General features: G+C 42.5%; 1 protein-coding gene across 14 annotated transcripts in view; it reads left to right on the plus strand.

Annotated features, from left to right (window-relative positions):
- Positions 1–13,221, plus strand: part of Brdt (bromodomain testis associated) — a 67,260-nt gene that overhangs the window by 43,402 nt on the left and 10,637 nt on the right. For 12 of the 14 annotated variants that reach the window (XR_004109426.1, XM_031337182.1, XM_031337177.1 and 9 more), the window contains 2 exons: positions 6,706–6,767; positions 7,466–7,640. Coding sequence is in view for 13 of the 14 variants with exons in the window: in XM_031337182.1 (XP_031193042.1) it covers positions 6,706–6,767; positions 7,466–7,640 (237 nt within the window). In the remaining variant the exon portion in view is untranslated. The remainder of the gene's footprint in view (positions 1–6,705; positions 6,768–7,465; positions 7,641–13,221) is intronic. The other 2 variants (XM_031337184.1, XM_031337186.1) reach the window with 2 other exon arrangements.

Genomic DNA, 13,221 nt, shown 5'->3' on the forward strand with positions numbered 1-13,221 from the left:
CCCCCCCCCCCCCCCCCCGCCATCTGGTGCTACCTGCCCTTGCTAAATCTGACTGGAGCCTGTCCTTGCTGTGATCCTGGTTGTGTCAGAACTTCTCAGAGTCAAACTGTCTCTGGGATCCTGGGATCCTGGGATCCTGGGCTTGTTAGATCACCTGGGAGTGGGGCTTCCTCTGTGTGTTGGGGGACTGGCTGCAGAGCTTGCGCCCAAGGTCTGCTCTGGACACCAGCCCAGACAGACCAGAAGGAACCCGAGTCACTGGGCTAGCAGAGTTCCTGTGTGCCTGGTCCCGCTGGTCCCAGTTACTCCCAGTGTTGGGCCAGATGTTGGTTCCTCCTCACCTTTCATTCTGGGTGTGTCAGAGTGCCTGGGAGTGGAGCTTCCTCTGGGTATTGTGGGACTGGCTGCAGAGCTTGCGCCCAAGGTCTGCTCGGGACACCAGCCCAGACAGACCGGGAGGCATATTAATTCTATTTAACAATGGTTTATTATGACACTTTCATACATGTACATATTTTGATAATACTCACTTTTGTCCCCCTTCACTCCTATTCATCCCTTTCCTTTTCCCAACTGCCCCTTCTACCTCTGTGTGTGCATGTGTGTGTGCCTGTGTGCCTGCATGTGTGTGTATGTGCGTGTGTGCATGAATGTATTCATGAGTGTGTACATGTTTATGTGTACACGTGCGCGCGCGTGTGTGTGTGTGTGTGTGTGTGTGTGTGTGTGTGTGTGTCCCAGTGAGTGCCATTGAGGGTGAAAGCTGTTGGTTACCCACTGAGGAAATGTCTCCTCCCATATATCAATTGTCCATTCTCAGTTTAAGGTGGGCCCATAGTTTCTTCCCCTTCCATAACAGCATAATAGTATCAACGGCTCAGTCCTATGGCAGTTTCTCCCTGGATTATTTCAGCTACTTGACTATGACAATTTTGTCTTTATTTTCTTTAGTTCTAATCTTTTAGGATGTTGGATGTCAGGGCAGGGGCAGATTCCTCTTGTTAACTTTCTGTTCTTGCTGTATTGTGGGTTGGTTTCTCTGCAGTAGTGCTCTATTTAGGTGTTGCAAAAAATTTAAAGGTGATGTCCTACTTAGAGTTTTGATTGCTGTGATAAAACATTAGGACCAAAGAAATTGGAGAGGAAAGAATTTATTTGGTGTACATATCCACAGCACTGTTTATCATGGCAGGGAGTCAGGACAGGAACTCATAGCAGGAATAGCTTGGTCAGCCTGCTTTATTGTAGAAAATAATAATGACCAGGGGTAGCACCACCTACAGTGGGCTGGACCCTCCCCCATCAATCACTAATTTAAAAAAAAATTGCCCTACAGGCCTGCCTGCAGCCCAAACTTGAGACATTTTCTCAGTTGAGACTCTCTTCTCTCCAGTGAGCGTATCTTGTTTCACATTGACATAAAACTATCCAATACAACTGACCCTTTGTCAGCTTTTCACACAAACAATGACTATTAAACCACAACCTCCATAAGACCTCATATTAATACTAACATCACAATTTAAAATATTCCAAAATTTTAAAGTCTCACAGTCTTTTCAAAACCCAAATATTGAAAAGTCCAAAGTCTCTTATCCAAACTTTCTTTTAAAATACAAAATCTTCATAAAATTCTAAACTCACTTTAAGAGTTTAAAAATCAACTGTGGGCTTTTGTAAAACAAAAAAATAATTTCTCACTTCACAAGGGAAGAACCAAATTACACCATATCCATTGCTCTCAAATTTATCTTTCAAGCTCCCACAGAACAACAGCCCCCTTCCCAAAGTCCCTGTTCATCATGGAAGAAAGGCAGGACAGACTCAAATAAGGCAGGAGCCTGGAGGCAGGAACCTGGAGGCAGGAGCCTGGGAGGCAGGAACCTGGAGGCAGGAGCCTGGGAGGCAGGAACCTGGAGGCAGGAACCTGGTGGCAAGAACCTGGAGGCAGGAGCCTGGAGGCAGGAGCCTGGAGGCAGGAGCTGAGGCCACAGGGGGCTGCTGTTTCCAAACTTGCTCCCATGGCTTGGCTGAGCCTGTTTCAATACAGAACTCAGAACCACCAGCCCAAGAGTGGTCCCACCCACAATGGACTGGGCCCTTTCCCATTAGCCACTAATTAGGAAAACACCCTATGGGCTTGACTACAGCTTGATCTTAATAAGGGGCATTTTCTCAGTAGAGGCTCCCTCCTCTCCAGTGACTGTAGTTTGGTCAAACTAACATAAAGCTAGCCAGCACAGGGGCTGCTGAAAACCACATGAGTGTTATAAGTAGCTTCAGAGCTGTTGGTTCTGAGTCACCCAAAGAGCTACTGCCCATTATTTTGAAACTTCATTTGTACATTTTTTTTAAACATGCTCACTTTTTAAGCAGTACTAATTACACAGTAAAGTACGTTTTCCAAGGAAAGTCTTGTTAAAAAAAAATCTAGGAAAGCCATTTAACTATCATTTCAAGCAAGATACTTAATTTGATTCAAGCTAAAGAGTTGTTAATGAAATCCCAAATCTTTCTAAAATAAATATGAGAACCTGCAGACCAGAAGCAGTATTTCATTGCAAATTTCAATGTAATTTGAAAATTTAAATTTTATTTTTGACTGACATCAACATCAGCAAACAGTCATATACAGATAAATCAAGAACATTTATTAAACATTGGTACAAATGTAAAACCTTTAAGTTTATTTTTATGTCTGTCAAAATACCAAGTGTAAGATTCATGATGAGGCTGCAAAATAAAATTAATTCTGGCATAGCCTATGTTGGCTGTTCAAGTGCTCGAAGGGAGGACTATTAAGATAGTTCTAACACTCATCAAGCTTGGGTGACATGATAAAGGAGAATATATTCAAATTATTGAGATAAATAACCCTATAGCTCATCGGCCATAGCACTTTTATCCAGGCCTGGTGATTACTCTTATTCTCACACTTGCATTGTGAAAGTCATCCTTCGGGCAAGTTCTGGACCATCCCAAACTGCATGAGGCCCAGTGTCAAAAATTAAATAAGAAAGAGTGAAATACCAGTGCTTCGGATTGGAACCTTATAGGAAATAATCCTGGAAAATGCTTAAGTGTTAAGCTCAGACAGTTGTGAAGCAGAATGTTTGAGGCATGTGCAACACCATAGTAATAACATTCCATGTTTAATGTGATTGATATGCAGGTAACACAAAGCAACACCATGGTAAATAACATTAGTTTTCTTTTATCAGTGACTTCAAAGTAGGAATAAGTGATTTGTCTACTGTCATTGAGGTCTTCTGCAGAAGTACAAAGAATATGATTAGAGTTCTAATCAACTAGCATCTTTTGATTCAAAGGACTAGAAGAGTTTAGAAAAATAAAAGCCAAGGATTCAGACTTAGAACAGTAAAATAAAAGTTGGTCCATGTGCTGAGGTCTATATTGAGGTTGCACCTTGCAATAGTCATTTCTTCCTCATGCATTTTTAACTTTATTTTCCCATACAAGCCAGTTCTTCCTGGATAAATAGATTATCTGTAATAGTATATCTTGACCTTGGCAATATTAGAATGGCCTAAAAGCTTTTTATAATATTATGTCTAAATCTGGATTTGAATGTACGGGGAGACAGGTATGATTCATAGTCTTTAAAATGTACCAGGGGTTGGAGGTGATACAGCCACAAGGATGGTTCAGCAGTTGAGAGCACTGAATGTTCTTCTAGAGAAGTTGGGTTCAGTTCTCAGCACCCACATGATGTGGCTCACGACCATCTGTGACTCTGGGCATCCTCTGCAGGCCCCAGACTCTCATGTCACACATGTGTATATACTGGCAAGTAGTCATATGCAGGAGATAACCAATGTTTAAGGCTTCTAAGGTGCTTTCTTATTTGAGAATAACTGTAATTGTTTGCTCTTTATGGCTTTCCCTTTTCTGACTCAAGTTAAAATCCTCTTTATAGAAGGAGCACATTTTTATGAGTATTTGTTCAATGTTAAAGAAACTACTAAACACAAGGAAACTAGCTAAAGGCTCTTTAAAGGGACCAAATTGCTTAGTATAGGACTGATTGTCATTGCTTATAAGTCACTAGAATGTGATCTGGACAAGTCCCTTCTTACCTCAGGACCTGTTGTCTCTGTAGAGTAAGATGCAGCTGCCACATGAGTCCAGTCACTTCCGCAGACTTTCAGAATGGGACATGATTTGCTTCTTTAAAATCAGAAATGTTGGGAACTATTTCTTCTGCCTGGCTGTGTTGTGGTGCCTCTTGGGATTTTATTCCAAACAGGATTGCTGGTGACATTTGGTGTCTCTGGAGCTTTGACCTCAGTGCCTTGGTAGCTAAATAGGTACTCTTTACCTTTTAACCCGCTCCCCACCCATTCCAGCTATGTTTTTCAATTCTAGTCAGTTTTTTGTGTAATTTAGAATAAGACCCTTATAACAAATTTTAAATTAGGTTTTTGAGAGATGTGAAATTCAAACACAACATGCATCATATATGCATTTGATTCATGGTTCATGTTCATTACTCAGTGTGAGTTTCTTAATGTAGGCATGGATATAGTCAGAGGCTTCAGAGAAGTTAGTGTTAATAGATAGATGTGTGGTCATAATTATAGTCAATGTAATTGATGTCTCCCAATCTGGTAGATCTTTATTACTGATTGAAATATGATGTTAAGCTTAATAGCAAAAATGTGCATATATGGTTTAATTCCCAAACAGAAACACAGTTTACTTCACCATGGTCCAGGGAAGCAATTACCTGAGGTTAGAATCAGAAGCAAAGTGCTGAGCCCTAAGCTCTTATCACTCACCTGTTTATGTTCCATAAAGCATTCAAGTATTAAAATGCGGTAGTGTAGTGATAAGCATACTATATGAACTAGGTAATTTTGAAATTTCTAGTTAATATTCTTTGCCTTTTGCTAGCATCTCCAGATCTAATTTTTATAAGCCTAAGTGTTAGTTTTATATGTCATAAAACTAAGGAAATACTCTTCAGCTTTTCTTGCAGAACACCAATGTGGCATGCCATATTTTTATTTCTCTAAGGTGTTTATGTTGTAAGAGATTGAAGTTTAGGTGCATGCTTGAATAAGAGATATTAATAAATATATATGTTGTTATATTAATGAAATTTGTTTTGTTTTTTTGTTCAAAGCTGAAACTCTAGTTTCTCCTTTAAGTGTGAAGGAGCCCTGGATCTCTATCTACCCTTGTGTGTTCAGTTCTCCCCATCCCAACCCCAACACTAAAATCAGTCTTGGCTGAGTGATACTGGCTTGTGTCATTTTAAATACTTGAATTCTTTAAATTAAAACACAGTTTTGAGTACCATTTAGCAATTTTAACAGTGTCCAGCATCAAATATTTTAAGCGAGGAAAGAACAGTAGCACATCCAGTGGAGACTGATGACATTTCAGGAGGCAGAAGGTAATTATTCAATAGAATGCTTTAAGTTTGAATAATAGTTGGTGTTGACCAGCCTTGGTACCCTCGAGCCCACTGAACCAAATACTGTTCAGGTGGTTCATGACAGCTGGCTTGGAGCGGTGGAGATGGAGTCTTCAGCTTCACCACGTGGCAGAGGCCTGTGCTGGGGAGGATGGCACCACAGTCTGTTGTACATAAACAGACGGAATCTTGCCATGCCATGACAGGCAGACAGGGCTTTCGATGATGGCTTCTACTTCCAGTGTCAGCTGCACAGACACTTCTGAGGGTAAAGGAAGCCCCGTAAAACCCACTGGTTCTCAGGGGCCTGAGGTGATAGAGAAGGCTGACTGCACACAGCCTGAGTGAGCCCAATTCACACAAACCAGGTGTAATGCCATGCTCAGCTACATAGTGAGTTGGAGGCCATTCTGGGCTATATGAAACACTGTCTCAAAACAAAAAGAAAACCTACTTGTTATCTAGTCCAAACTGCCTAAGTTTCAAGTAGAAGGTGGCTACTACTTCTTTGATACAAAGATCAGATGGATCTTTGAGTTTAGTAAGGATATCAGATACCTCACTTATAATAAATGTATCCTCTGTACCCTTACAGATAAATAAGTAACATGTGTCTCTCTTGTGGTAGATTCTCCCTGACTTTACCTAAGCCCTGCGGAGCTACGCTTACGGCTACTTCGCTGGTGTGATTGGTGCCATGTCTGAAACCTTGAGCTCTGTTTATGACATTCTTTTTAAATGCTCCCTGGAGCTCCTTACAGTCGAAGCACCCTTGGTTTTTGCCTGAACATTATCCAAAGTGGAATTTCTAAATGGGTGTTTATTTCCATCCTGAACCAAGAAGTCTGGAAAAAGAACTTTTCTCATTTAAACAAAACTAGGCTAATTTAAATAGGGCAAAATCTATGACTTTAAGAGATTTGTACTAAAGGCATTCTGTTGAAATGAGCTTTTTCTTCCCCACCCCCAACCCCCGCCCATTAGCCCCAATGGTATTATTTTCTTTCTTTCCTTGAAAAATAATAAAAAGATACATTTAGAGTATCTAACATGATGTTGATATTAGACAACATCAGAGCTCCTGAACTTGGTTGTTTGTCTGCCTGAAACCTTTACCTGTGATTGGTGTCCTGTGGCTAGCAAACCAAGTCCTTTCAGTTCTTAGTTTCATGCTACTTTACTTCCAATATAGAAAAACTGTAACTTGGTAGAATTTTTCTTTTAAGCTTACAAATGATAAAATAATTATCTATATACGTTTTCAGAAATACTTCCTAAATGTCCTGGAGTAAAACAGAATGATTTGCCTCCAGAAGCAAATATAAAGGTAAGCTGGACCCTAACCTCTGCATTGGAAGCAGGGTGCATGCTGTGATGGCTAGTGTAGCAGTGACTTTATTTACAACGGTTTTGGGGGATTGGTGGGCGTGGTTTTGCACATAAATAGTGTCTGCTCCGAGGAAGCAGAGGAGGGAGGACCACAGATTTAGGCTAGAGTTATAGCAGTAGACTCAAAAAGAAAAGAAAAATAAAACATTTCTTATTTTCTTATATTAAAAAGTCACTGTTTTCAGTCATTCACTAGGCGTTCAAAGACTTGCTCTCAAAGGCTCTTGACTGCAGAAGTGGCTTGACTTCCACCTTCTAGGAAATCCAACCACTACATAAGTCAAGCAGTTAGGTAGAGCAGTCCAACCTAAGGCTGTGCATACAGAGGAACGTGGCGTGTGGGGGGATGCTGTGTAAAATTTCCAAACAAAAACTAGGAGGAGAGCAACCTTCAGGGCTCCAGAGATCCACGACCATAGGCATCCAGCAAGGTATTTACTCTTTCTAGACCTTGATCCTCTCATCTACAGGGGCTGCCCTAGCAGGACTGTGTGTGTGTGTGACTTAAGGTGTAATGCATTTTCAGAAGATACTATTAAATCATTGGTAGTCTGCTGCTTATGTCTTGTGTTCCAGTTCTCTTAATTATGCTTTTGTGTGGTTAGAATTCTGAAGGATAACTTGATCTTTGTCTAGCAGACACAGTCTTCTGTGCAAGCCGTAGCCCCTACTGAAGCTCCCTTTGCTCAGCAGAGCACAGCGCCATGCGGAGCTCCAGGGAAGCACCCCCAGCAGATGCTTGGTTGCCAAGTGTCACAGCATCTGCAGGCCATGGAGAACACTGCATCTGTGCAGACTCAGCCTCCTTCAGGTAAGAGACACAAGTCAGCCGTTCTGGCTGAGAAATGGACTCTGTAGGCCACGTGTGTCAACACAGTAGCATCGTCAGTGTTACACACCTAAGCATCACCGAATGAGCCAGGCCCAGGAAACTGCTTTATATACACATGCACTCCGAATATTTGTATAATCTATACTCAATTTGTTCAAGTTTATAGATGATGAAAAACCTCTTTTACTACCCAAGCTTAACCATATTCTAGCTACTTTGGTAAACACTACTCTACTACCATGTGGAAAGCAAGCTACAGTGGTGTGGGGAGAACAAAGCAGGTTTTGTGTTTTCCTTTTTGTCAGAGTTGCACACACTCCAACCTCTGCTTGACCTCACTATGTACCCAGGGATGGCCTTGAACTCCAGCCTGGGAAGAGCACTGGACTCTTGATTCTCTTGTTGCTTCTGGTACTAGGCTCCATGCCACTCTGTCTGTAACTCAAATTACAGCTGGTCCTGGAGGAGAAGAAAATGGAGATGAAGAAAAACGTGGATTGGGGACTAGGCTTGGAGCTCAATGATAGGTTGATTGTATTGTTGGCATATATGAGGCCTCTGGATTAATTCCCAGTACCCCCCCCTCCAAAATGCAAAAGACCCTGCAAACCATGAGGAAACCATAAAGCAGAGAGAAAGAGTCAGGTACAGATTTGCGGACCAGCTAAGGCAGGGTGAGTTGTGTCCAGAGGAAGAACATTTGCATCCTGTGAGAAGAGTAAGAACATGCAGCTGTTCTAGGCCACAGTTTCTTTCTCAGACTACCATAGCATTTCGACTTTTAATTTTTATGCAACAAGGAACTTCAAACAGAAACATGACAAACAAAAAGACCGCCCCCCCCCAAAAAAAAACCCCAACACTTTAGGGGCTGAGGGAGTAGTTTATTGGTCAGGCATGTGCCTGGCATGCATCTAAGGTTCGGTATCCAGTATAAGGAAAGCAGCAATAAAAATAAAAACATTTGCTGTGTACTTAATAGTGGGTTAAATTGAAGATATTCTGATTAGTCAGTACCAAGAAAGCTGAGTTTGTAGTCTAAGTCAAAGTTGCTACAACCAAAAGTAATGCTGTGAGCATAGGAAGGTAGTTTTATAGCAGAAGGCGTGAGAGGAGCTGAGCTGCCAGGTAGGTGATCTAACAGCTAGATGGGATGTAGGGGGTGGAGCTCATGTGGCTATCCAGCTGGATGAGAAAAGCAGAAATGGGTATCTGGGACTAACAAGTCTAACTTCATTTAAGCATTGTCACCAGCAATTAGGATAAAATGGATGTAATTTAGGACGCCATGAGAAGGAAGGAGGGGAAGAAACATGTGCAAACTAAAAAGAGTAGTTCTAAGAAAAAAAAGTCAGTTAAGAAATTAACAAATTAAAAGTCCCAATCCTGCACTGCAGCACGAGGATTGTGCAAGCTGGAAGTTTGAGGCCATCCTGATCTTAAAAGAAGAAAAGGAAAAATTAGAAAGACAGGAGGAAAAAAGGAAGGAGAGGTAGGGCTGAGAAGGGCCACTGCCTGGGCCACCGGCTGCAGAGCCTGCAGTGGGCACAGGGACAGAGAGGCCTAAATGGGCAGCAGGAACACTGCTCTTCCAAGCTTATGTAGGCTTGAAGCAGCCAGAGTTCTACAAATGCAAAGTATGGAGCCTGGTAGATACTTCAGTCCAATGGGAAATAGCTGGGTCAGTAACACAAACACAAAGCTTTTGAAAGCAGCCAGGAGAATTATTTTTTCAGTTCGAAAGATTTGAATATTTGAAGGCAGATTAGTAAAACCTGGCCGAGTAGGAAGGACCTGCTGCTGCCTCAAGTGTAATTGTGAACAAATGCTGAGAATGGCATTACCCTTGAAAAGGAGGAAGAGGCTAGAGCAGCACTCCAGATTCCCACTTAACCCTGGCCTTGGCAAGGCGGGCCCTGATGCCTACCCCTTCAGAAAGGGGAACCAGCTGTGGGCCTCTGAGCTGGACACTGCAGCTAAGACTTCTCTTACGCATTTAGACTGAGCAGTCCAGAGGGAACAACAGAATGTTCAAAGGCCTTTAAGAAACTGACCTCAACAAGACTAACACTCTGGTTTCAACAGGAATGTAGAAATAAGTATGAACAGGTTGACAGGGCAGATCACAAAGACTGAAATACTTTGGTCTTGGGTGAGACTGCAGTTAGGAGAAAGCAGATGGAGCTCTGAGCAAAGCCTGTGCTTAGGGCAATTAACTTTCCGTGAAGGGAGGCTGGGGAGAACAGAAGAGGAGACAGTGAGATGTTGCAGTGAGTGCTCAAAAGAAAGAAAAAATAAAGGGTTGAAAGACAGCCGGGCAGTGGTGGTGCATGCTTTTAATCCTAGCACTTGGGAGGCAGAGGCAGGCGGATTTCTGAGTTCGAGGCCAGCCTGGTCTACAGAGTGAGTTCCAGGACAGCCAGGGCTGCACAGAGAAACCCTGTCTCAAAAAAAAAAAAAAACAAAAAAACAAAACAAAACAAAAAAAGGTTGAAAGACACTTCTCAGGCAGGCTGAGTACTGCACCCACCAGGCACTTGTGCTGTATTGGTTATGGTAGGTGGGTCAGCATGGGCTCGTGGAAAGGAAGCATACGAGGAACAGAGGTGAGGACTCCAGAGAAAGAAGACTCGTGGTATTTGATGTGTCAAGTGATAACTTTCACGGCAGTGTTGCTCCCAGTTGGACCCTCGCTGCCATCCTAGGCTTCGGTGACCCTGTTCTCTTGACTGTCCCACCTCTCTGGGTGTTTCCTACAGTTACCTTTTGGTATGACTGCCTTTAGATAAGGTTGATTGATAGCATTAACTTTTGTTTTCTTTTGAGATAGGATTGTGCTATGTATGTAGCCCACGTTATTCTCAAACTCATAATACACCTACCTCAGTACTGGGAAAAGAGGTGCCTGTCACTACCCCTGGCCAGCTGCTTCCCACCCAGGCTTGCTGAACAAGTCCTGATCTGCCCCTCAAAGCAGTGTGCTGACCACAAGTGAGTCTCTAGATAGCACAAGACAGAAAGGCTGAGAGACAACCTGCTGTAGATTACATCTGGGAAATCTTTGTTTTTTTCTGTTATTTGCACAATTCAAATGTACCTGGCCCCAGGCATGATTATACAACACTAGTGAGCATTTTATTTAGACATCAAATAACCATTGCAAACCATGTGAAACAAAACTCCCACTTTTCAATCCCCAGATTTTAAAAGGGGCTTTATTTATTATTTTAATTCTCATGTCATATGCGTGTTTATCTGCATATTTGTCTATGCACCATGTACATGCCTGAAGCCCACAGAGGCTGGAAGACGGGGTCATATCCCCTAGAACTAGATTTATAGATGGCTATATGTCACTGTGTAGGTGATGGGAACTGAGGCCCAATCCTCTGGAAGAACAGCCAGTGCTTTGACAGCTGAGCCATCTCTGCAGCCTTTCAGCACCCAGATTTTAATCTTCCTCTTTTATTTAGTGATAACAACACTGTTGCCTCTCATCAGCAAGTTGAGAATCATTCTAGAGTTTTTACTTTCCACACAGACTCTACGTCCTGCTCAAGTCTGATGGCAGCTCGGAAGGGATGGAGTTCTGCACTTTGCTTTCCCATTCCACATGAGCATGTGTGTTGGGTGTCCACGCTCTTGTGAAGTTTGGGTGTGTTGGGCTGTCCAGGGTCTAAAAGTAAGATCTGTTCTTTAACCCACACTTCCTCTGACTGTGTCACATTCTCTCTCTGTTCTGTTTCTAGCTTTCGTCTAATGTCAGCTTGAAGACAAACATGATTTAGTCAAGGGACTGAGGGGAAGTAGAAGGTTAGATACACGTCCCCATAGCATCAGAAAATCTAGAATTTATGAGTTTGAGTCAGCTAATTTTGCTTTTTCTTCTCTATATTTTTAATCAACCAAACAAAATTGATGAGAGTTCAAACGGGGATTGCTGTATTTTGTGTCACTGTCCTGTCACATCCCCTCCAACTCCACTTGAACCTCTGCCAATTTCATATCCTCCTCTTCTATTAAAAACCAAATCCACGGAGTCCAGTCAGTGCTGATTGCTGTGGGATTCACACTGATGTGAAGCCTCCACTTACAGCCCAGGCAATCCACCAGTAGCCATATCACCAAAGAAACAAGGACTCTTTCCCCAACAGCTATCAGTTGCCACTAGCTCCTAAGCTAGGGGTGGGGCCCGGGAGCTCCTATTCTTCATGAAGAAATGCTGACCAGCTTGAGTTTGTGCAGGTCTTGTTCAGATAACCACTGTGAGCTCATGAATGCATCATCCATGTCCTGTCTCCTTCCTTTTTTTTTTTAAGATTTATTTATTTTATGTATATGAGTATACTGTCAGTATCTTCAGACACACCAGAAGAGGGCATCAGATCCCATTACAGATGGTTGTGAGCCACCATGTGGTTGTGGGAATTGAACTCAAGACCTCTGGAAGAGCAGCCAGTGCTCTTACTCGCTGAGCCATCTCTCCAGCCCTTGTATCTCCTTCCTATCCTCATCACTACCTCTTCTGTGGTGCTTCCTGAGAGGGAAAATGGCATGTGTCCCATTTAGAGCTAAGCACTCAGAGTCATGCATTCTTGGCACTTTGAACAGTTATGTGTCTTTCTGCATTGCTGCCCACTACAAAAAGATTTTCTGACCAAGGTTGAGAGCACCTAAACATAAATAATATGAAGACATTATGACAAAATATCAGTAGGTTCTCCTCTGTGATCTTTGATATCCCCAATCATGAGCTTTTGACCAAGTTTATACTGCAAGATATAAGTTCCTCCTGTGGAACAGACTTTAGATACAGTCAGAAAGCTGCTGGTCACTACCATACCAGTCACAGCACCAGTTGGCACATTCTGCCTGGTAGGTTGGTATAGTCCCAGGCGCTGCATTTTTATTTTCACATGGGCTGTCGAGATAGTGTCATGCCCTGCCTCCCTGGAAGTCTTCTCCTTGGCTTATCAGGGGAAAAGCAGAATTTTTATGACTAGCAGCCTGATCCAGATCCACCTCTGGAGCTGAAACCAGTCTACAAACTTCAGAGCTCCATATCATGAGAACAGGCCTGCTTAACATTATGGTATGTCAAGCCTTCATGGTTCCAAAACAAAAACAGTAAAAAACAACAACAACAACAAAAATCAAAGGTCACTTCAAGTGAGAAATGTTTACTTTTACAAGTAAACATTTACTTAAAACATTTATTTATAAACCTGTAGCATCCAGCAGCTACGCAAACCAGGTTCCTGAAAGAGAGGCAGGGGCCTGGGGAAAATAGGGGAATCAGACTTCGAGAGAAATAACCAGACCAAGTCAAAGGTTCCGATCAAGGTCCAATGTGTATTTCAGAATCTGAGAATATATAGGCAGGGAGCCCATCCCCCAGTTAAGCCAGGATCTTGTGGCCTAATTAGCATCTTGTTGTTCTGTCTGGAACACAGGTGAAGCAGCTCAGCAGGGTGTGGCTCCTAGCAGGAACTTCCAAGAGGCAGGACAAAAGGGTTTTCTTTTTCTTTTTCTTTTTCTTTTTTTTTTTTCTTTTTTTTTT

This window comes from Mastomys coucha, unplaced genomic scaffold, assembly GCF_008632895.1.
Source record: "Mastomys coucha isolate ucsf_1 unplaced genomic scaffold, UCSF_Mcou_1 pScaffold22, whole genome shotgun sequence".
NCBI lineage: Eukaryota > Metazoa > Chordata > Mammalia > Rodentia > Muridae > Mastomys > Mastomys coucha.